General features: G+C 38.9%; 2 protein-coding genes across 5 annotated transcripts in view; one reads left to right on the top strand and one right to left on the bottom strand.

Moving 5' to 3' along the window:
• The window catches only part of add3a (adducin 3 (gamma) a), a 128,412-nt gene extending 125,919 nt beyond the window's left edge, over positions 1–2,493 (bottom strand). For 2 of the 4 annotated variants that reach the window (XM_055009607.1, XM_023272334.3), the window contains exon 1: positions 2,276–2,493. The gene's annotated coding sequence lies outside the window, so the exon portion shown is untranslated. The remainder of the gene's footprint in view (positions 1–2,275) is intronic. The other 2 variants (XM_055009608.1, XM_023272337.3) reach the window with 1 other exon arrangement.
• Positions 2,494–7,194: 4,701 nt separating this feature from the next.
• cusr (Copper-only SOD repeat protein) lies at positions 7,195–22,311 on the top strand. Its single transcript, XM_023272382.3, has 10 exons — positions 7,195–7,412; positions 10,201–12,283; positions 12,898–12,997; positions 14,987–15,064; positions 16,066–16,170; positions 17,612–17,744; positions 17,881–17,995; positions 19,711–19,835; positions 20,984–21,064; positions 21,463–22,311. Exons 1-10 carry the CDS (start codon positions 7,373–7,375, stop codon positions 21,552–21,554), a joined length of 2,952 nt encoding a protein of 983 aa, XP_023128150.2. The 5' UTR covers positions 7,195–7,372; the 3' UTR covers positions 21,555–22,311.
• The last annotated feature ends 1,332 nt before the right edge of the window (positions 22,312–23,643 follow it).

Below are 23,643 nucleotides of genomic sequence, written 5' to 3'. Positions count from 1 at the left end.
ATATCAAAATGCTTTCACCAGCGTGAGGTGTGTTTGCAGGACAATGGGTGAACAGACTTTGAAAAAAGCTGTTGACTTCGAAATGATGGTCCCTGTAATATTAAGCACTGCTTGCTGCACTGTTTTCCACTGACCTCAATGTGTTACGGGCCCATAAGTGTGAGGTTTCCATGACCCATTAACTTATTTGCTGTGGGAGTATGCACGTCTTGGACTAATTACTGATTTATGAATAACTGCTAATAACTCATGTGATTGTACACTGTAATTTAAAGAAAGTATGAATTAAAACCCAGAAGTGGCCTCGTGGTATTTTCCTTAAGGTCGACACTTTTCTAAATAGCTGTTCTACATACTGATTGTTTTTAAAGACCCTCCATGCATGGAATTTAAAGAGTCTGACGTTGACAACTCCTTGTGGTAGAATCAAAAAAAGACACTGCTGCCAACAGCAAACCCCAATCAACCCTTCCTGTCAGTGAATAGCATACAGCTATTTTTTGTTTAAAACTTCATTAGTGGATATCTCATGTGCATCAAACAAACTGGGAACTGACTGCTTTATGACTTGTTAGACATCTTCACCAAAAGGTGCCATATTGTGCCATTTTTCAGTAAATTAATGAAAGTCTTGCATATCCCCTGGATGTTTTTCAACTGAATATACCACAGAGATGGTCCATCTCACAAACACCGTATAACTCTTGCTCTGAGTCCTGTTCTAAACCGCCTGTTTCAGTGTCTGTGGCTTTTAAATACTCCTGAGCTACTGTTATCCACTGCACCTTCAGGAAGTAGATTCTCTCTGAATCTATGATTGACAGCACAGAGCAAAACAGTTGACATCACAGCAGCCAAGACAGATGTGAATGAGTGTGCAAGACTGGGGCCTTCCGTCACTTCTAACTTTCTCTCAGAGTGATCATTTAATTTGGAAATATTGACATAGCACAGGCACTGTTTTAAACTCATGTACGGTGAGTTCGTCAGACAATGCTTCAGTTAGAAATCCGCTCTGACTGCTGGTTGACATGTAGTCAAACCTTTTCTGTTGTCTGACAACAAAAACACTCTGTATTAATATGTAGTATGTGAGCACAGAGAGCAAGAGAGAAGTAAATAGATGTAAAAAGCAGCTGAGTTCAGGTTGCGCTGAAGTGCAACTAGCAACAACACAGCACAGTAACCCATCCAGCTAATTTTTAATCGCTGTACATCAATAATAAAGTTTCCAACATCTCTGAATGTCCTTTAGCTGTACAATTTCTGTGTAACTCTGACCAGTGGGCATATGATCAAAGCTAACGATAACATTATCTACATTAGCATGTTCGATTTCCCATTGTAGTACTGGCACTGCCATTAATAATACAAATAATCTACTGAATCGTCTGTTCCTCAGATGCTACGAGTGCATGAAGACTCTTGTGTTCACTCTTGCATCCTTTAGCTGAACATTTAGTTTGCTGTGCTTGTGACTGAGACATTTTAGAGTTAGCAGAAGCTGCTCCAGAAAGTAAATAAACCCTGCAAACTGAGAGGCAGCTGCTAATTCTGAGTGGATCACCTGGAAGCAGCAGGGAGCGAGGGGACAGAATGATACAAAGTTTGAGTTAGACTACTATCGGTTCCTACTGGCCTATAAAGCTGGTGAGCTTTCTAGTTGTGGGATGCTTGAGGATTGGCAGAAACAGCTTTTATTTTACACCTCCAAGTTTCTAGCAACCACAAAACACAATAAAAATCCATTTTCACCATATGGGATTTTAAAATGCCAAAAATAAACATAAAATACCATACAAGCACATAATTAGGTTTCTGCAAAAGCTGTGCACTTTCCTCTATTAGTGTAGAACTTGCCAGATTAACATATGCTATAATGTAAAAATAGGACACTGAGTGAATCCTTATCCCTGCAGGAGGTGCTTTACTGGTTGACCCTGACCATTGACCTCCTCCAATAAAAAGTGCAAAACCTGCACAGGCATGTTTAAAGAAGCTATTTCACTCCAGCGCTAATTTTGCAATAAAATTAACGAGCATGGCACTCAAACAGCACATCTGTGCATGTTGTGCACATCTTTGACCAGCTGACACGCAGCATGTCACTAATCTTGAACAACCGAGCAATTCTGCTGGTCACACACTGAAACGAAAGTGAACATTATTCAAACAAGAATGCAGGAGATGTGAAACAACCTCAAAACAAAGCGCGTCCAGAACGTATTTTTAGGCAGCATATGGTCCAAATAAATGACTAAAATCATCCAGATACCTGCTGTTAGTGGACTCGGGTTAGAAGCAGCCAACAGACCTGCAGACACACACTCGTCTCCGGACCTTTTCCGACTCAGATTCACTGTTTGAATCCAGAGGTTTCCTTCAAACACGGTGCGTCCAAGAACTTTCACTGGCTCTCAGTCAGTCCTGTGGAGTTAACCCGCTCCCAGCTGCGGTGTACACAGCTGCACACATGCCGTGCAGGTCTAACAGCAGCATGCCGGCGAAACGCTGGTTCACTATATGGCAGGAAGTGTAGCGCCATTAACTGAAAATGGCGGCGCACTTTTACGCAGATCCCTTGCTTTTGACGCAGCCACGTGATTCCGGCGTGATGCTGCTGTTGGTGTGTATTATTTATGTTTGTCCTCATTCAGCCAGAAGCGGGAAAGTAAGAAATCCTAATGGGAATAAGTTTCACAATTCAGGGTTTAAACATAATAAAAAATATATAATGTGTATATAAAATATAGAATGTATTTTGTACATTTTAAACTGATTTTACTTGACAATATGTTTTGTCTTTTTTTAACATGCAAATACATTAATAAATTCGGTTTTCTTCCTTGTGGGACTGACTATTGTACATAGGCTAAAATGAATGTGCTGATAAATTTATTTTGCAATAAATTGTTAATTTTGCCTCCATTTGAAATTTTAAGGGTTACCTTTGTTGCTCAGCCTCTCACTCCGGTGTGTCCAGAGTGATAATCTAAACTGCAAACCAGAATCAAGCCAGGTTCCACTAAAAGACAGCTGTGGATCGCCAATAGATCAACCAGAATCAAGCCAGGTTCCACTAAAAGACAGCTGTGTATCGCCAATAGATTTGTACATATAGAACAAATGATACAGTGCCTCCATCTAGTGGCCGTAAAGGTGCAGGTTTAAAATAAATGATGTGAGTGTAGACTGAGGAACTTTCTTACAGTTTTTCTTTTACATATCTATATTGAGTTTGCCTTTTCAGAACAGTTAACACATTCATGACAGCAACAGTCTGTGTGGATAAAGCTGGGCATCATTTTTGCACTGCTTTGACACAAATCAAGCAAATGGCAGCAAAACACATGACCTATTTTCACACCTGAAGCCATTTACTATCTACATTCTGTGTGAAATTGCTTTAAACTAGACTTTCTTTTTGATACATTCTGCTACATCTACAGCTAAAACGATATTTTGAAAAAAGAAAAATAACAAAACACTCTTAAAGGAACATCCAAGCCCGACTGTTTTCCTTCTTTGAAGCCCTCCCAGCTGTCTTGTCTCAAGTGTGACATTTTAATTTTAGTTCCTTGAACGTTCTTTTTAAAATTCCCAAATGTTGCAGAGAACAACCTTCCTTTGTTATGATGTAACAGTCTGGAAACATTTTGACGAAGTGCTTTCTCATACCAACATCCCCAAAACATCCTCAGAATTTGACTTGCAGGTCCACTGTTCTTATAAAGGGTTTGGTGAAGTTGACAGGATCATCTTGTCAGACACGTCCATCCACAGCATCATGTGGCAGATGACAATCTGTCACATGATCTGTCACACCAACTTGTCTGAAATGATTTCTTACATGAAAAATGGTGAAGTTGTGGACAGCCTGACTGATGTGCCAGCATCCGGCATGCCAACAGCCCATTGTCGTGTTCCTCTTGTCATCTGTGGCGCCTTGTCATTTGAAAAAGCTGGCTGTTTAAGATCCCAGATAATTTACTAGTCGCACCATCTGCTCATTGTTTTGTAAAGCAGATTTACTCAAATAGAGAGAAGTAAGTCTCCATAATAAATTCTAAAATTTCAAGTTGAAAACTTAACTTAATATGTCATTTTTATCAGAAACAACTGAGACCACTATCTGCAAGTACCTGTTCTGCAGAATGTCTATGGATTTAGGGGTTGTACATTTTAACCACTTCAACCAAAGGAAACTGTAGATCTTCATCAAAGAATGCTCTGACTGAGAGGACAGGAACAGCAACACCCACTGAGTAGATTCTGTACATTTCTATCACTCTTCACAATCCAGCACATCACACATCACTTCAAAGAAAGTGAGTCACTGACTTAATGTCGGATCAGATGCGTTCTAAAGGTGAGGAATGCTACATGTGCAAAAGAAAAGCCCATCAAACTTGCTCTCCAACACCAGGCTGTCTCTGCTCTGCCAAATTTCTGTTGTTTCAAGTAACACCCAGCCACACCTAGTTGCTACACAAAAAAAACTTTCATTGCTGTCTGACTGATGCAGTCTTGGCACAAATGATACATGTCTGCAATGTTCATATCTGTTTTAATTAACCTGAAAAAAGATTCTTGGAAATGCACTTGACCGCTAACAGCCTGTGTAATTCAGTCAGTAATTCTAATATGTGGTTGAATGTCCTTCAGCTGCTTTCATTTCAACTTGGCAGTTCTGGTAGCTGTCCACAAGCTTCCTCAACAATTTAAGGTGTTTCTATTCCATGCCACTTAACATTTCTACTGCTCTCCGTGTGTCTTCGGATGGTATTTGTTATTTTTCAAACACACTAAATATGATACGGGAAAAAAATGCACTGCTGAAGATTAATCTGGTGGTTACAATATTTTGGGTATGTGAGTCCTTACAACACAGTGGTATCTTGTTACGGCATTTTGTGACTTTCATATTAACCATTAGTAATTTCCATTGAAGAATTACTTCACATTTTAAAAAGACAAGAGGAAGTAAGGATTGAATAGGGATTACATATGTGTATTAGTAGAACTATATTTTCTTCTTGTCTACCAGATATCCTACCTCAAGATCTTCAGATTTCTCCAGTGAACCTTAAACAAATTTGCATACCTGTGTATACAGCAGGTGAAACTAGCTATAGCTCATCAGGTACAACAGTGCTGTTTACACACAAATGGAACGGTATTAGCATTTTTATATTTATTCTATATCAGTCATGATGTTCAAATCTGCAGAACAAGTGTTTATTTTTTTTTTTACATCATTGTTTTAAAAACATTTTACTACAGTACTTTTATTTAACTGGGTTGATGACAGGAATTTCACTCTTAATAGAGGTTTTACATGTGATAACAATAACCTCTGAGGAAGTTACACAACCAGGGTTTCTTTCATAGAAACTGCCAAACTTTCTCCCTGAAACTAAACCAATTACAGTGGGGTATAATGTAGGGATGAAATGAAAAATTAAAACCTTAATCCTTTAACACAGCCAGCAAGATGTTGGAGTAGTTATTCAAGCTTCAGACGAATTTTTAATTGAATTGCATCCGTGTTTTAATTTCAATCTGCATCAGTGACAAACATGTTTGTGTACTTTGACATCACCGCTGATGCTTCCTAGACTCCACAGTGACATCCATTGTTTGATGTGACTTTCAGTATGATATGACGAAGTTTTCTTTAATTGCTATGACACCCTGCCTGTCTTTGTTGGCTGTAACAACAACAGAGTCATCAGAATAATTGGCAGAGTATTGTGTTTACTTGTTCTTTCAAAACTTTCTTACCTTGTGTGACCTTTAAGATACAGATACTAATGGCTATTGATCATATATAATATCTGAAGTCACCAGAAAAAGTCTTATTTTTCAAGTTTTTATGCGTCAGTTACTGGAATGCTCGACAGATAATAAAGTCTCAAATGTTTTCAGTGTGAAATGATGACCATAACCAAGCCGTAAAACTGTGGTTCTGAATGCTTCAGTGTTAAACTGACTGCCGCCTGAATGTTAACCTCATCCTCTCACAGATAGTATTTTCAAAATGACAAAGAATTCTGCTTCTTCCTGTGCTTTATTGTACTCTCATGCATCATGTGCAATGCTGCTAAGGGGATCATCTCATGAAGCAAGCTGTTTACCATGACTGTAACATCTCTGCTCTTTTTCCATTTGTCCTATATTTACCCGTCATTGCCTGTTTTCTGCATAAGCTGTGTGCCTGTGCAGCGACAGAGACAGAGTCACATCACGCTTCATGCTGCAATCAGTGATCTAAACAAGCCAAGTGAAGGACCTTAGCCACTTCACAGGCCCTCCAATATGTGTAAATAGCTGCGTGGCCTTCCACAAAATGATGGGCCATCAGGCTGCTATTCTTAGAATGAGTGACTACTTTTAGCCGTCTATTTTTTTTTTTTTAACTCAAATTTGTCACAAGGACAGCTGAGGCATATTCTGTGACAAGAAAGAGGAAGAGGCAGAAATAAAGGGGGGATAAAACATAGATTGCGGAAACATAATTATTTTTTCAATGAGACATGGCAACCACAAGAAAAAACAAGAAGTTGTGAGGTTTCTCTGCAAGCTTGATTCTCAGAATTTATTCATGTTGCCACTGAGGTTAAGTTGCTTAAGCAGATATTCTGCAAAAATCTTCACTATTCATGGTCATTCTTATGTTTCTCTGACCTGTTTGTTTGATGCCTAACTTTAAACTTCATTGAAGTTGAAGCATTTTGTTAAAATAGGTGTAAATACACTAACAATTCTGCAAATATTCCTAAGTTTCTGAAGTGAGTTTGCCATTTTAAATCTACCTATTATAATAAACGGTGTAGCACAAAGCACTAAACCTAAAACAATCCAATGCTAAATTCATTTTCTATTCAACCAGCTGAGGAAGTTTCATTCATATATTCGTTTTAAAAACATAACTGGAAGATTAAAACGTTGCTGTCTGAGCTCAACAGACCACACTACAATCAACAAGTGCTTCCTTCTGTCTATATCTTTTCTTAAGCTGAGTGGCCACAGCTGGGACAGGCCAAATCCACCCATCCACGCTGCCAAATTTCCTCCCTCCCTCCGCCCACACCTCCATACATGAGCCACTGTCACCCCGTCGGCCAATCACAGGCTGACAGAGACAGCCCGGGGCTGAAAAAACAGAAGTATAAAGGAGGCTGCTCCAGCCTCGCATGACACCTTCTGAGAGAGCTCCCTCAGGCTCTCCATCATTTTTCAGTCACTGAACTTCTTTGCTGTGACTGTTTTTGTGTTCTTACCTACAGCCTCAGTCGGTTTTTATGTGACTACAGCGACAGTCTAAATACATATTTTCTGTTTGCTGTGTCTCTTGCACACATCTGCCAACATGTGCCTTCGACCAGCTGCCCTGCTGCTTTTTCTGCTAGGTGAGTACGTTTTTCAGTTAACTTTTGCAGTGAAGCCGCATGGACATTGTGGATAATTTCTCTATTGAGATGTCTACTGTTTATGCAAGGGGTTTTTAAAAATGTGCAGGTTTTCTTCCGATTATTTTACTGCTACTGTTGTGTATATTAGTATCTCTTTTTGGACACTCCTGTTACTCAGCGGCTCGATGCCAGGAACTTCGATTTCAAAGCGGTTTGTCATTCATTGTAATGTTTAACTGGTTTAAATGTCACGGTATGTGAGGGGGTGACCCTAAAGTGAGAGCACACAGAGCAGCTGGAGGCAGACCGAATTCAAAACGGGTTTATTTGTAAATAAAAATCATTACAATACAATTCAGGCCAAACTTACTAAAGGGAGGGAGGGAGGGAGGGAGGGAGGAAGGCAGGCTCCCCGGGAACCGGCATTCGGGGGGTGGGGTTATTCCCGGCGGGGAGGCAGGTTGCTCCTACCGTGGTCCACAGAGTGCGGAGGATCTGACAATGAGTGCTGTACAGAACCGGTGTTTATGGCTGGAACGATGAGATGAGCTGCAGGTTTTCTGCCCCAGCAGCTGCTCTCCATCCGCGCTGATCACCTGTAGCATGGAGTGCAGAGCAGATTGCAGAAAGGGGGGGCAGGTAGGAGCTGTGACATTAAAGACCTGTCGTGCACGTTCGTTGTGCATGTTCGTTCACCTGACTTCACTTCCGCCATGTCTGTTTGATTGGTGAAACTTAAGCAGACCGAGTGTCTCTCTGAATTCCACTATGTTGTAAAAAAGCTTGAAACTGAGCTGAAACTAATTGTCTGCACACCCCAGCATTAAACGATACGCAAGATCCTTTATCTGCTTTATTTTGCACAATCAATTGCAGTGTCTTAAAATTATATTTTAGGAAATGCTGTGTTTAATGTGGTAAAAATGTTGGCCTCAAAAAGAGAAAATCCTTGATCCACTACTAAGCTTTGCTCCAGTCTATCATAATTATGCCCTGATACCAAGCAGCTGTAGTGCAACAGTGCTAGTTTTAAGGCACTACTCTCCAGAATAGGGATTGATTTGTTTTACAACCTTTGGACTACAGGTCCAAAGCCATGAGATTAACGCTTCTGACCGAGGTAACATAGTCTCACTATAAACAAGATCTAGTAATAAACATTATGTCATAATGCCCTTTTCTCATATCATTAGAGTTCAAGTGGAAATAGGAAAAAGAGCAGTAGTTTTAGACTAGGGCTGTAGTCACATTGTGAAAGGAGCATTTCCATGATTAAGTCTCACTTTAAATATCATACAGGTGAAAAGAGCAGAAATGAAACTTGCTGCCAGAAATACATTTAAGAAGGAACAGAAACTAAAAGGCATTGTCAGCATAATTTTGTAACTAAATGGCGATAATTCTGTCATGGATTAAACAATTATCTATGATTATGTGATGCCATTAATGTGGCATCCAAATGTTATAAAATGGATTGCTTTCACACCCACTAAATAAATGTTAAACACAATTACAAAATTAAGTGATGCACACTGAAATATTTATTATTGTTATTATTATAATTTTTATTATTGGCTTATTAGGTTATGTTAGGTTATCAGCTTCTTTTAGAGTTTTAGCCACTGAAAACTCCAAATGTTTGGCAGTAAACACAATGATTTAACTTCTTCTGATTACTTTTGCTTTTCAAGCTTGTGTGACAGTGTGGCAGTTGCCTAAAGTTTAGTTCACAGAACAGAGTAAAAATTGATCAGTGAAATAGTGTTAACTACAGACCCAGAATTTACAAGGCACGGTTACCAATATGAGAATTACTGTGATGAATTATAGATAAATATAATTTAGCACATGGTGCATTGAGCACTGTGATATTTCATCCTCAGTGGCTCGCATGTGTGCAGATACTGTGCATAATTTGAATTTATTGTAATATTTAAGAGTAGTTTGTAATGAACCTGAGGATAAAACAGTCACTGCATCGATAAAGTAGCAAGAGGAGTAAACAAGATCAAGTCAGAAGCAGGACTTCATAAATGAAAGTAAACAGAATATAAAAGGTTGATACAAATGACCAATGTCAACTTATTGCTTTTATATTTATTAAAATGTTAATATTAGGAACTGAAAAAGGCTCCTACATGTTGTGCACTTTGCTTTGATGTGTGAGCAGGAACACAAGATGATCCTATGGAAGTTAAGTTCACACAGAGAATGGTTTCTATATAATGCTGTTCCAGTATAAAATGTGATGTTTAATGCAGTCAAAGAAAGGATGTTGAACTCATTGTGGTGGACACATGCAGATTGTTTTTACAGAGAAGTGAAGTTTGTGTTCTGCTTCAAGTCATTCAAGTGCCTCATCACTTTAAAAAGAAAATAGTTTTAGGTATTTCTACTTCATTCGGATGCTTGACCTTGAGAGTTTAACACCAGTAAGCACTTTATATTTAACTCCTGGGGTTGAAGTTTATCCATGTCTCCCTTAAATCTTATTGTAAGATATGCATGTACAAGCATCATTTGGAGTTTGGAAATCAGTTGTGGTCCAAACTTACATTAGCGTGATGAGGACACATATGCAGATGTGCTGAACATAGATTTCTGAGTATAGTAGGTGACATATTGAGATGAAGAATATATGTATGAAGCAGAAAGAGAAGATGCTTTATACAACTACAAGGTTCTATCTTTTTAGGTCAGATGTCTGTTTGATCAGATGATGAAACACTGACATGCCCACTTACTCAGATCATTAAAACTGTTTTTTCCTTGTTGTCCTTTTCAGATTCCATCTCCTGTGTTCAGTTTCTGGCACCTTTCAACATGGGAGGAGTCACAGGGCAGGTGCAGTTTGACTCCGTAAACCAGACTGCCGCAGTCAGTGTGTCAGGTGCTGGTTCCTGTGCTTCAGTTAACTTTTCCCTCAGGGTGTTCCCTGTCATGTACGGCCACTTTGCTCAACCCTGTTCTGAAGCAAATATCGGCTCCAGCATTTTCAACTTCACAGCTGACCCCTCCTCAAATGCCACCATCAATGTGTCACGCCTCTTCGAAAACAGAACAAACTTGGATGACTTCTCACTGTCTTTGCAGACATGTAATGGCTCTAATGTGTGCGCGGTTGTAAGTCAAGGTCAGACGCTCTTGACTCGTCAGGCCAGGTTCACCGGGCCCATCGCGGGTAATGTTTATATCCGTGTTAACAGAGGAAACGCCAACCCCAGACTCCTTGCAGACCTGATGATAATCGGGCAGGTCAATGCCTCACAATCTAATATCACTCTCCATGGATCTACAAGTAGCGCTGCAAGCTGTGATGTTCTACTCGGAAGCTTAGATACTTCAGCTTTGACCAGTCTGGGCGTCGTAAATGTTGGAACCCCTTTGCAACTTCAGAAATCACGTCTGGACCTCACCAGCTTCAACACTATGAATAGCTTTCTTCTCTTCCGCATGGGGTCAAGTTACAAGTGTGCTCAGATATACACTGTGACAGAGAAACAGGTGAACGCCATGTTGAATATGAGAGGGATCATGGGATACTTCAGCTTTCGTCAGGCTTCTCCATTTGATGTAACGGAGCTGAGAGTGAACCTGACCAACCTACAGAACAGAGTTGGCCCCTACCATGTCCACAAATTTCCTGTCCCTTTACTTGGAACAAATTCATCAAGCCTATGTTCAAATGACAATGTGGGTGGGCACTGGAATCCATTTGGTCTCGACACGAGCGACCCAACATATCCAAAAGGACCTGGGTCAACACATGACAGATATGAGGTGGGGGACCTCAGTGCCAAGCATATGTCCCTAGCAGGTCTAAATGGATTTGAAATGGTGTTCACAGACTTCAACCTCCCTCTGTTTGGACAGAACAGCATCGTTGGTCGCTCAGTTGTGATTCACCAAATGGATGGTGCCAGGTATGTTTGCGCCAGCATCAGCTATCCCGGTGAAGTGACAGTAGGCAGAGCCATATTTCAGAGCCCTGTGGTTGGTCAGATATGGTTCACTCAGCTGGTGAGCAACCCTCTGTCTGATGTATCCATCTTTATGAATCTTGCCTATGGAAATCCCACAATGACACCAACCAGAAACCACAATTGGCATGTTCACACCTATCCCATTAGCTCAGAGAGAGATGATGACGAAAACCGCTGCAGCTCAGTAGGAGGTCACTGGAACCCCTTTAATATCAGCACAGAAGACGACAGCTATGCCCTCCACTGTAGCCCATCTGCTCCCTTGTCCTGTGAGGTGGGAGATCTCTCCAGCAAACACAGAACCCTTGATCTTGGCACCAACACAGGTGGAGTGGAAGCAAAATACTTCTTCACTGATGTCTTTTCCTGGGTTCCTGAGTCAGGCATCATTGGTCGTTCTGTAGTCATCCATCAGGCAAATAGAGGAGGGCCAAGGATTGCTTGTGCCAATGTTACAATGGTGCGGGTTCCCAAAGCTAGATTGGGCAGCTGGCTTGGCCCCGAAATGTCCGACGGCCAGGTGCAGTTCTCTCAGGCCATCCCACAAGGCCCCACAACCATAAACGTGTCCCTGACGAACCTGGGTTCCATAGCTGGAGGTTACCATGTTCACATATTGCCCCTCAAACCTGGCAGCGTAGAGCCCTGCTCAAATGCAAACATCCAGGGCCACTACAACCCACTGAGATGGAACATATCAAACTCCCCCGCACCTGGAAACGGCACTGTGGACCAATATGAGATTGGAGACATTAGTGGGAAGTTTGGGCTGCTGACTAACCAAAACAACTTTGACGCTGTTTACCTGGACCCTAACATGCCAATGACTGGACCCTACAGCATAGTGAGAAGGTCAATAGTGGTTCACTACACCAATGGATCAAGGTGAGACCCTGTAAGAATTAATGCTTATGGGTTTTTTGTTTGTTTGTCTTTTTCGAGAAAAAGAAACAAAAACAACACAAGGTGGAAGTGTACGAACAAAGGCAATCAGTTTTCACATGACGGGCAACAACCACAGCTTCCCCTCTTTGAAAAAAATAAAATTTGCATTGCAACTGCTCTGCTGCAGCCACTGACATTTTTCCTACAACATAAATTCTTCATATTGTTAAAATAGGAGGTATTTATCATCCTGTATGTATATTACATAATATACAGAAGCAGAATATTAAAAAAACAACATATTCAAACAACTGAAAATGTTTGTAAAGTCACTGGCACCTGCAGAAATCCAAGCTTCACCACTATCAGGCCTCTGGCACCAAACACAAACTCTGGCAGTCTTTTGGGAGCAGGCGTGGTATGTCACTGAGCTATAATTCTCTTGTGTTGTGTTACAATACATAGATAATCTTCTTCATTCATGTAGAATGACTCAACAAAATATAATGGAGAAAATCCTCAAGGTTAAATCTGTAGGATTTCTACGTATTGCTCATCTTGATTATGTTTTGAGTCATTCTCAACATTTTCATTGTGCATATTTTTTTCTGCAGAATGAGGTGTGCAAACATCACAGCTGAAAGAAATACAGACGGACAGTTCATTGTGGCCAGGGCTGTTTTCAGCGGCACAGTGAATGGATCAGTCACACTGGTAAGAACCACAAGAATCAAAGTGTTTGGTGTCTTTAGTCTCTTGAAAATGGCAACTTATTAAACATTTACGTAGTTGAAATTAAAATATATGATACATTAGTATATTAGCTTATTTCTCCATCTTGTCCATCACACACGGTGTTCAATTCATATTTTCCTGTAACTAAAGTTTCCTTAAACACTAACATGTACATTGTAAGAAAATTTTCTCAACATTAAGTGTAACTCAAGTTGCCTATAAAAACTTTTTTTTAACCATTTTTCTTCTTTTAAAAGGCATATTACTAGTGTGAATTGCAGACATATAACATGAATACCAATGTATCTTTAATATATAAAATCCAGTTTAACATTTAAAAATCCATATAACACTTAAAAAAAATCTAAAACCATGACATATAAAGGAGAAGACAAGTTACATTTATGAATCTGGACTACTTATTTAAAGGCACCAGTGTGTGGTCATTTGTAGTCTATGAAATATATTTTTGAAACATAATATAAAAGTAAAAATGGCCTACTCTTTGCTGCCTAAACAGACATTCTTGAGCTGTAATGTGAAAACATTTTCTGTTTTGCACTTGCTGTTCTTGGTTATTCTTGTTTTTGGCCCAAAATCTCAATCTCAATTTTTAACTGTATTTTGGGTAAACAGAGGCCTACCGCTAGAATTTGGCTGTAGTTTCACAGTAACTCATTAGTGTACACTTTCAATTTTAACAAATATAGAACAATTTTAAAGTATCTGACAAAGTGCAAAAAAATAAATAAATAAATAAATAAATAAATGAATAAATTTTTTTGTATGATGCGTCTTTGTTGTCGCAGCAACAATAAGTGTTGATTTATTAGGCAAATAATTATCTATTCAGAGCAGTTCTGAGTATTGTACTCCTGGAAAATGTTTTACTCATAATAACGAGTGTCCTTGTTTTGGTTTTTGTAGCTCTGTCTAGCCTCAAGCAGAAATGAGGAGTGTACTGTACAGATCTGGTGCGCTCACACACCTTGGTTTTTTGGTTGGTTTTTTTTTCCAAACTTGAAGTGCTATCACTTGAGGAAATATCTCCATCAGGAGTCAAAAATTCTCTTTCCAACTTCCTCTTTCACATACACGGGAGTACTTCCTGAGACCTTTAAGAATTTATTGTGTAAAATCACGTGGAGTTCCCCTTGAAGAAAGACAACAACTGCTCTCCTCCCATCAACCACATCTCTGAAATTACATTTATCTGTTTGTAGCTCACACCAGCAATTACAGAAACTTCACTCAACTACCCAATATTTAGCTATTTCTTTTTACAACTTAACTAATACAATGCAAAAGATATTGATATCTATTTAATAGAAAGACATGGATGGGATGGAATGAAAGCATGTCCTCACTCCAAGGAGGTATGTAATTGTTTTATAGATGACCATATAATCCTTTTAAGTTAAACTCATCCAGCCCATGACATATTATTAGGAGCCAAGCTGCCACAAAAACATGACAGTATTTCTCCGGCTCTGAACAGACGATGAATTCGTGGTGCCCTCCAACCAGGAGCAATGGGAAGAAGGGGCTGGATCCTTAGCTTAGCATCAGTCTGCTGGCTGAAGGAACATACAGGCTCCCTGAACTAGGAAGCTCACCGAAGGAACAGCTGTCTCTGTCAGCTGCTGTCCTGAGGCCCCATACTGAGTCCTGCACTGCATCCATAGAAAGGAGCTCGTAATATCTCTAAAGAGCCTATATTGCAAAGGGAAAGATGTTAGTGTGGAAATGTTGTCACTCAACAGAATCTACTAGTTTTGCTCAGGCAATTTAAGAGAGTCACAAAGGAAGTACAAGAATGCCCATCAGTGGATATTGTATGTGTGCAAAATCGACAAATCTCCACAGGTGTCACTTTTAACTGGTTCTGTTTAAACTGGCAAAGTACACATTAAGTTCAGTCTTTTTAATTGTCTGCTGATAATGGACACTTTGTTTTCTCACTCTCAGTACCAACAAGTATATCCTGATGGAAGCAACACTGATACTACAGTGGAGGTGGACCTTCAATCATCTGCGCGTAACAATGCAAGTACAACTTCATGTACTCTACACATGTGTGTGCAGCCAATCTAGTATCTAACTGTACAGAAATAGAAGGTGTGGTTCAGCCCTTTTTCACCAGATTTGGATTTCCTCCATGAGCATGATTTACAGTTCTATAGCCCCTAAGACTTTGGTTTGTTTATAATTTATCAGAGCAATGTCTTAAGCTCTGGGATAATAATTTCTCTCATCCAGCCTGAAGAGGTTTTGAATGTTAGCTCCTGGTAGCTTTCAGCTGTTGTCACAGCCGCAGCGCTAACTTTTGTGATCATCAGCATGTTAGTCAGTACAAAGCTATGTGAATGTTTTCCATGTGTTTGCGGTAAGGTAATGTATATCCATTAACAGGACAAGCCTTCCTCATCCTTACAATTGGAACGTTTTCTTCATCGGCTTGTGTTGTGAATCATTTATGTTGGATATTTTAACAAAAATCGGATAAGTTCTGAACAGCTACAAAACTAAGTGCATCTCCACGTGACACCACAAGTCTTAAAACCTTTAAACCTCTGCAGAAAAACGTGGCAACAAAGCATGCGGTCGAGCGTGCATTGCCAGAAGGATTACACATGAAAAATCATCAGGAAATAAAAGTGGAATGAGATCTAGTATCACCTAGACGCGTTGAAACGCTATGAGAGATGGGATCCATTTTGTAGCCGCAATCTTGAAACGGTTGCAAGGCAGAGAGACTTGAGGGTTTTTTTTTGTTTTTTTTGTTTTTTTTGTTTTTTTTGTTTTTTTTGTGCAGCGATAAAAGAATTTCCTGTCCTGCATGAGGTTTTCTTGCTTGCTGTTTTCTAGATTAGGAGCAAAATGTGTGTGACTGACCTCCTGCAATTCAAGAAGTGCAAGCAGATTTAAGCAGCCCCATTTTTGTAAATGTGTCTGAAATATGTGTTGTGTTAAGTTGTGTATGTGTTTCTCTCTCTTTAAAGATGAAATAATTTTTGCTTATATGTGCATTTTATCCCTTCCTGCAGGCAACTGAGGCCTCCTTGTTCATCACGAACAACCGTACTGCTGTCAGCAGCCGCCAGTGCAACAGTGTGGGAAGCACATTCAATCCCTTCAACATGACATCAATGGTGAGATTCATGTCTTCTTTCCTTTTTCTTTATTTTGAGTACTTTCTGAGTCAAACTGTACATGTTAAGGAGTAGAGAAAAAGACAGTAAGAAAGAGAAAAGAAAGTAAAAGAAAAATGGTAATCTAGTGGTAAGACCTTTCAGTGAATTGAAGGAAGTTATCATTTCCCAAAGATGTGTAGTGGGGTCACCAACTATTGCAATAGGAGGGCAGTTCTTAGTTGTAGCCTTAAATATTTAGACATCATTTCAAAGTAGTTCTCCCAAAAATAACACTTATTTTACTCACAAAATCCTTTAGTGACAATTCAGATTGCAGAATTTGGATATCAGCAACTTGAAGATTTCAGCTTGGGAGTAAAGGGATCGATTGAAAAGAGGAAACTATTATGCCAGAACTAAATGTATCACAATAGGTGGGAGTCCAAATTCAGCACCTTTTCCTTTGGTGTGCTGCTTACGCCGGTCTGATGTGGAAACTTTAAGCTTACACTGCACATGTACTCAAAACTGGGAGATTTCGTATCTGGTGGTTAAACTTATGAAATGAAAAATATTTGCAGAGAATCTAAATGTCAAGTACTGCATGTTTTGATAATCTTCAGAGATTATCCGCATACCTGAAGCTACGGAACTTGAAAAGCAACTATGAATTTGCGTACTTCGTCTGATGAACCAAACCCTCAAAGCGAGTCCTTATCATCCATACAAAGGTAACGTCTGGATTACATGCCTGACTTTGAATAACAAACTAGAACAATTACATTTATGCGAGATGGGATAAACTTCAATCCCACTGTGACCCTACTCTAAAAAAGGGGGGAATAGAAAATGGATGGAATAGATGGATTAAATTACATAATCCCAACATATGCTGAATATATGACCTCTGCAGAAATATTACAGAAATATGTTATATAGGACAATGATGGAATATAAAGAGGATAATTCTGTGCCTGACAATAAGAATAATAGCTTCATTAGATTAGATTCTTTATTTCATAATCATGTATGATTGTGTCGTGTATGTACTATAGTGAAAGACAAATTAAAAGCAAGCTGGGCGCAAACTTAATACCTAAGTACTCTGACTTTTAGTGCTTTTAATCCAAGTACTCGGTTTAATTTGGAGACCTCTGCAACATGGACTTTGGTACTGATTTAGGCCTTTGTCAGAAATTTTGGTTAATGAGTAATGTCCTAAAATGTTGCACAAATTAAGTGCTCATATTTGAAATGCTCTCTAGAATCCTTTACTATGGATTTATAAAACATGCAACATTTTGAAGCATTGTAGAAAAGGAAGTATTTTCCTTTTTTTTGAATCATAGAAACATAATTCTTAAATGTCAGAGAGCAAAACGGGCCACATTTCTGATGCCAAAATTGTTCTTCTGCGGTAACTGTGTAATGCACTTCTTTCTTTCTCTTCCTCCTTCAGAGCTCCAGCTGCTCGTTGGAAACTCCGCTGAGCTGTGCGGTCGGGGAGATATCTGCAAGACAAGGCAATGTCAGTCTGACTGAGAGACAGTTCTACACTGACAGCATCATTCAGCTCTCTGGAGACAACACGGGTAAAATGAGGGAACACACATGTACTAAACAATCATTAAAAATAAAAAAGGACAAGCTTAGGACCTCCAAAGAAATGAGCTGAATGCAATAATGTCAACAGATGTATTTTATATTGATGTGTGTTTGTGTGTTCAGTGGTCCACAGATCTCTACTGCTGAAGATCGGAGACAGCATTATCGGATGTGCTGATATCCTCCCACAATCCCCATCAGCAGAGCAGACCTTTCCTAGCGTGACTAACTTCAGCCGGTGAGTGTAATCAAAATATTTTTGCAGAATTAATACTATTTCACCAGAATTTGGTCATAAATCTCTTGTCAGGCTTTCATTTTTTTGGAGGAGGCCTTTTCAGAAGTTCTATGGACATCTTCTTCTTGTAAATACAGCATTATGGGACTTAATGACATGGTTTAGCAGGAAATAGACGACAGGTATATCAATGATGCCTGCATTCCACTCAGGGGATGTCCCGCTGCTGTGCATGCTGCTTCACTGGACTTTGGATGATAACAAAGCCATCACGAATGTTATTAATTTCACCTGTGTTTCCTGCTGTGAAAAAGGTCAACTTGGTTGTGTGTGTGAGTTTAAACGGTCACTTACAGACAAGTGCAGTAGTTTTCCAGGTAGCTGGTGGAATGGGACTGATCTCTGCTGAACATTGGGGAGCTCCAAAGTGTTTTGGGCTTTGAGCTGCAGTGGACAGGGCTTGGTCTAACTTTAGGTCAGAGTTGGTTCCTGAAATGATTTAAATTAGACAAATTAAAGCTTGTCATACAAATTTGGCATGAACCATGCCTGGATGATTTCATAATCATTGCATCATTTCATTAAAATGTTCTTTGTTAATACATACCACATAGATCCATGTCTTGAAGCCTAATTATTGCCCGACTTGGTTAAAGACAATAATGCACAATGTATCCAATGGCATTATAATTAAGACTAAAATAGGAGCCATAAACTAATAAACTCTGGCTCTAGTTTAGTTGCTTGGCTCCTTGTAAGTCAGGGATGTTGTGATGCGGGTATTGTGATAGAATCAAAGGAACTCATGCACAGCTATCTCATGAGCCAGGTGATTGATGAGCATACCCATTACATTCCTGTGCCTGGTCCAACTTGCAACAATTCTGTTAAACTGTTGTGTAAAGGGTCTCTCTATTTCATTTTCTGTTTTCATCTACAGTAAATGAGAAGTCGAGAGAGAAAAGACACTCATACATAATTTTAGACTGGAAACCTTTGCAATCGCTGTCATGCTCATCTTTACAAAATATCTAACCACTGAGGAAACAAAGCAAACCATAACCACAAATGGGGAAAATGCATTAAAGGCAGTGCAGTTTAAAAGCAAGTTTGTTTCCTGCTCTGCCTACAGAAAATACCTTGTGTGTACCAATGTTATCTCATTTATTCTTAGCAATTGTCTCTTTGCACCTGCTGCCTCGCACTTGTAGCTATATTTAAAGTGTTTTTGTGCTATCATCAATGGAATGCAGTTCCACTGTGTTACTAAAGTCAGGAAGAGGTGACTGTCTCTTCATGAAAGAAGATAAAACTGATGATTTACACTGTGACTGAAATCCAACCGGTTTGTTAGCATAAGTTAAATTTTATTTATTGTCTGTGAAGCATTTTGCAAACTATTCTCATTAACTCATTAGGATCATTGTGCAATAGTGACAAACGGTAATTCATGACACGCATGCTATTAATTAATGCTACAAGTCATCCTGACTTGTGCATTGGTAATGTGTAATTCAAACTCGTGCTTTGTACCTTTTTATGATGAAGTAATGTAATCAAAATCTTAGTCGTTCACTAAGATTATTACTCTGACAATATCTGGTTTTAAATTGTATTTATTATTATTATTATTATTATTATTATTATTATTATTATTGTTGTTGTTATACCCATCCTGTGACTACAAAATCACTGTGTAATCTCTTTATGTCCAGGCATGACTTCCGCAGGAGGGTTGCAGAAGTCCTGCAGATGGAAACGGCCAGAGTCACCATCTTGCCGGGTTCTCCCCTGTCTGCAGAAGGAGGAAACTGCCAGCAAGTCAACTTCATGGTGTCAGGTAAAGCGACAAAAAAATAATGGCTCCATACCAAATGAAAACATATCAAACGATAATGAAAGAAATGAGATACTGATCTGAGGCAGCAAGCAAATTCCTCATACACTTCCTCTTTCTCTGCTCTATTGAAGGTCACATTAAACCATATGATCAAAACAAGACAAAAATGAAATACAGATCTAGTGGCTGAAATTCTTAGCCCACATGTTGTCACAGTGTGGTGTCATTATGGTCATAATGCACTGTTGAACAGAGATTTGATATCCCACACCCTTGCTATAATTGAATTTAAGACGGCTGCATTTACTTTGGTGAAGCATATGCTGACTCATCTCAGCAAACCTTTATTGGAGTTTGTTTTTAAAGGTTCTGGTTATTTAAAAAAAAAAAAACAACGGAGCATTAAAGCAGATTTAGCAAACACAAAAAATGGCAACACACAGGATTGTGCATGCATTATTGGCAAGACTAGCAGGTTCTGTATTCACCAGTATATAAAGATATTCATGTGTCATATTATCTGAATTTATCACGCGGTATGTTACATCATGGAAGTCGACAAACCCTTCAGCTTCTTCTAGGATCTACCTGGGCAAGCAGCGCATCGGGGCATCAGGACAATGAACAATTATGGGCATTGAATATCTTTAGAAAACCTAAAAAATTGCCGGGTAACCTGATGCTGGAGCTGAGTGTCTGTTCGTCTCATATTCTGTCTCGTCCTCTGTCCCAGAGGAAAACAGAGGAGTATTTGTGGAAAAGTTTCACACACTATAGCACAGGACAGGCATTTATGCCTCCAGAAACCTCACACAAGGTGAAGAGTTCATTGCTGCAATAAATCCCTCTTCAGTGTGATTATTTAATACAGCTGAGAGATGTATACAATCATCTACAGACAGCATGAATGTAGAAATGTATGTAAATTCACCTGCAATTAAAATGACTTGACATACATTTATAGTCGGACTGAAACCAAAATTCCATAAAAGCATTAGATCTGTCAACAAGCTGACTTGATTTCTGACTTAATGAAAAAACGAAGCAATAATAGGCCATGCTCTTGCACTAGTAATTATCAAGTAGAACAAATCAGCTAATGCAGATTGTACTGTCTTTCAATGTTGCCATTTTGTCGTATCTTGTAGGAAACGTCAGCACAGAACTGTTGGCATCCGTCAAAACCAGCGAGCTGATGGGAATCTTCAGAGAGTCCGATTCATGTACAAGTAAGTGTCCTCAATACTGTAGCTGTAAGCTGTAACTGGACTTAAAATTCATAATGGGAGTGTAAAATTAATGCATTTAAGAGAGTCTTTTAATACTTGATGGCTTGACGTGTATGAAGGCAAACAGGAAATGAGATTATCTTGTTGAATACATTTTAATTTATATTTTTCATGGAAATATGTTGCACTGCAGGTAACCAGCCTTAGAGTACATGGTTTAGCACTTGGAAAAAAAAAATTAAAAAATTACAATAAACACATGGAAGACATGAACTGCAGAAAATATAAAAGTGCTAACATTGAAAACTGTCCTTTAAATCACCAAAATAATAAAATAAGATGCTTAATGTATGGAGAACATATAAAGAAGTAAATAATTTCTGCTTTGATGCCTTCAGGAAATGCAGGTCTGCCACTGGTGCCAGGAAGTTTTCTTCTCAGCTTGATGTTTGCTGCCGCCTGCCTGCTGCCATCTACAGTTTCTTTGTAGATTCAGTCGCACTGTGCACCGTCACTGGGAATACATGGATCCACATACTGTAAAACTGTAAATATGTTCGTGAAATGTTACCCCCAAGTGACACAATATCCATCAAACAAATAATTATGTCTCTTCATACAACTTCTGTCAGCCAATGAAGTACTTCCCATTTTCATTTTTTAAATAACCAGTAAAGGTAACAAGTGCTGTTAATTGTTCAGTGAAGGTTTTATCGAGACATTTTTTTTTATTCAACAGATTTTGCCATGTTACCCATTTGAGCTGTTAATTGAGAAGACACAGTTAATGCTGTGTTTTCAGACCTCCATACACTTTCCATATATCCATGTGAAGTCTTTTGTAAATATTTGGAAAATTGTAGATAAAACGCAATGTTTCTATGCCTTTTGTCAATATTCTGTTAGATTTTGGTCCTTGCTTTTAATCCGTGAACACATCAGCACTTAACTGTGTGTACAGTCTTTGGCAGGATAATAATTCTGTCCTGCGCTGTAAGAAAATACGATAATCCCTCTTTACAAATCACTTCCTCTAAGTAAGGCTTTGTAAGTTCTACAGATCAGTTTTAAGCCCTGAGGGTGAAGTTATCATGTTACCCAAAAATCTCTAAATGGTTTTCTTCCAGGATACTTGTTTAGTCTCTTTAGCTCTTCAGTGATTTTTTTTTTGTTTGTTTGTTTTTTCGGGTCTGGAAAAGGGTTTCAGAGCATGTAAATAAAATTCTATTTGCTATTAAAAGCTTGAAGTCCCTCTGTGGTCATTGAGTAATCCCCAAACAATCATCTCTGTATTAAAAATGACATTTAAAGGTTTTTTTTTTTTTTCATTCTTCCACTAGAATGTGTCAATCTGAAGTACCTGCTTCTCTCTCAAGTTAAATACTGGAGTATTTCTGTATTCATGTGTTGAAGTGAAGTCGATTCTGAAATAATACAGAAAGACACACATTGCAAGTTAACAGAACTGGCTAAAGTTTTTTTGGTATGAATTTCCTGAAATCTGAATCTCTGTTTTTGAGATGGTCATTGATACACGGCAGATGCATGATGCTGATGCTCAGTCTAAAATACAGACTGCTCATTTTGCTCATATCTTTTCTAGCATGTAGGCAATAACACAATATGGACATGTTAACAAGGCAAAAAATAATTTTGATATTTTTAACAAACACGTTCCTCATTATTGGCTCATTAACTTATTAGGGACTGATGGGGGAAAAACAACAAATACAGTAAAAAAGGTATTTAAACTGTCAACTGAGTTATTGTCAAACTGTGAAAACAGGTTTTAAAGGTTATCAGATTAAACAAAAGTAGCAATGTGTTATGTGATTTATTTAAAGTATCCATTGTATTAAGATAGAGGAATGAGTATTTGTTGTTCAAACACACAAGACATCTCTACAACATAATGCACGTCATGAAACAACCAAGTATGCACTGTAGTGGATAAAAAGGCAGACTGAAAGTGACTGACCAGAAATTACAGGTCTGTGTGTTCACCATTTGCATTGTCGTGTATCACACATCTATGAGATTTAATGAGGTTGTCAGTGCTGGATTGTGCTGAGTTTTCCTTTGTTCTTTCTTAAGGACTTGGCAAAGTTGGTGGATATTTAAGGTGACAGGATCTTGCTATCAGACACATCCATGCAGAGCATCACGTGGCCAATTCTTTCATACCATGCTGTCGGAAACAGTTTCTTAGACGGCAAATGGTGAAACTGTGAACATTGAAGTGTCTGGCTACTCCAATAACTGACAAGCCAGCTTCAAACATGCCACCAGCTCGTTCTTGCCTTTCTCCTGTCATCTATGACATGTTGCTTAAATTAAACTGCATTTTTAGGTGGACTTTTACAGTCACTGATGAAAGAAATGTCTGTGTTCTGGTCTTAGTATCTGTTCTTTGTCCTTTAAAACCATCCCTGACAGAAATGTGGATTCATTCAACAATTCAGTTTGTCATCAGTTGAACAGCATAAAAACTCCTTGTGCACCATTGACTCAATGTAACCCCCTTTGACCCATACCAATGCTGATGCAATAAACTGGTTAGTGGCGGATCAGACAGCATA

This window comes from Amphiprion ocellaris, chromosome 4 (genome assembly GCF_022539595.1).
Source record: "Amphiprion ocellaris isolate individual 3 ecotype Okinawa chromosome 4, ASM2253959v1, whole genome shotgun sequence".
Taxonomy (NCBI): Eukaryota; Metazoa; Chordata; class Actinopteri; family Pomacentridae; genus Amphiprion; species Amphiprion ocellaris.
This window is presented reverse-complemented; position numbering and strand designations above follow the sequence as displayed.

Coding starts and splice junctions, on each gene's coding strand:
- cusr (XM_023272382.3), top strand. CDS start 7,373: ATGTGCCTTCGACCAGCTGCCCTGCTGCTTTTTCTGCTAG. Junction 12,284..12,897: donor CACTACACCAATGGATCAAG/GTGAGACCCTGT, acceptor TTTTTTCTGCAG/AATGAGGTGTGCAAACATCA. Junction 16,171..17,611: donor CCTTCAACATGACATCAATG/GTGAGATTCATG, acceptor TTCCTCCTTCAG/AGCTCCAGCTGCTCGTTGGA.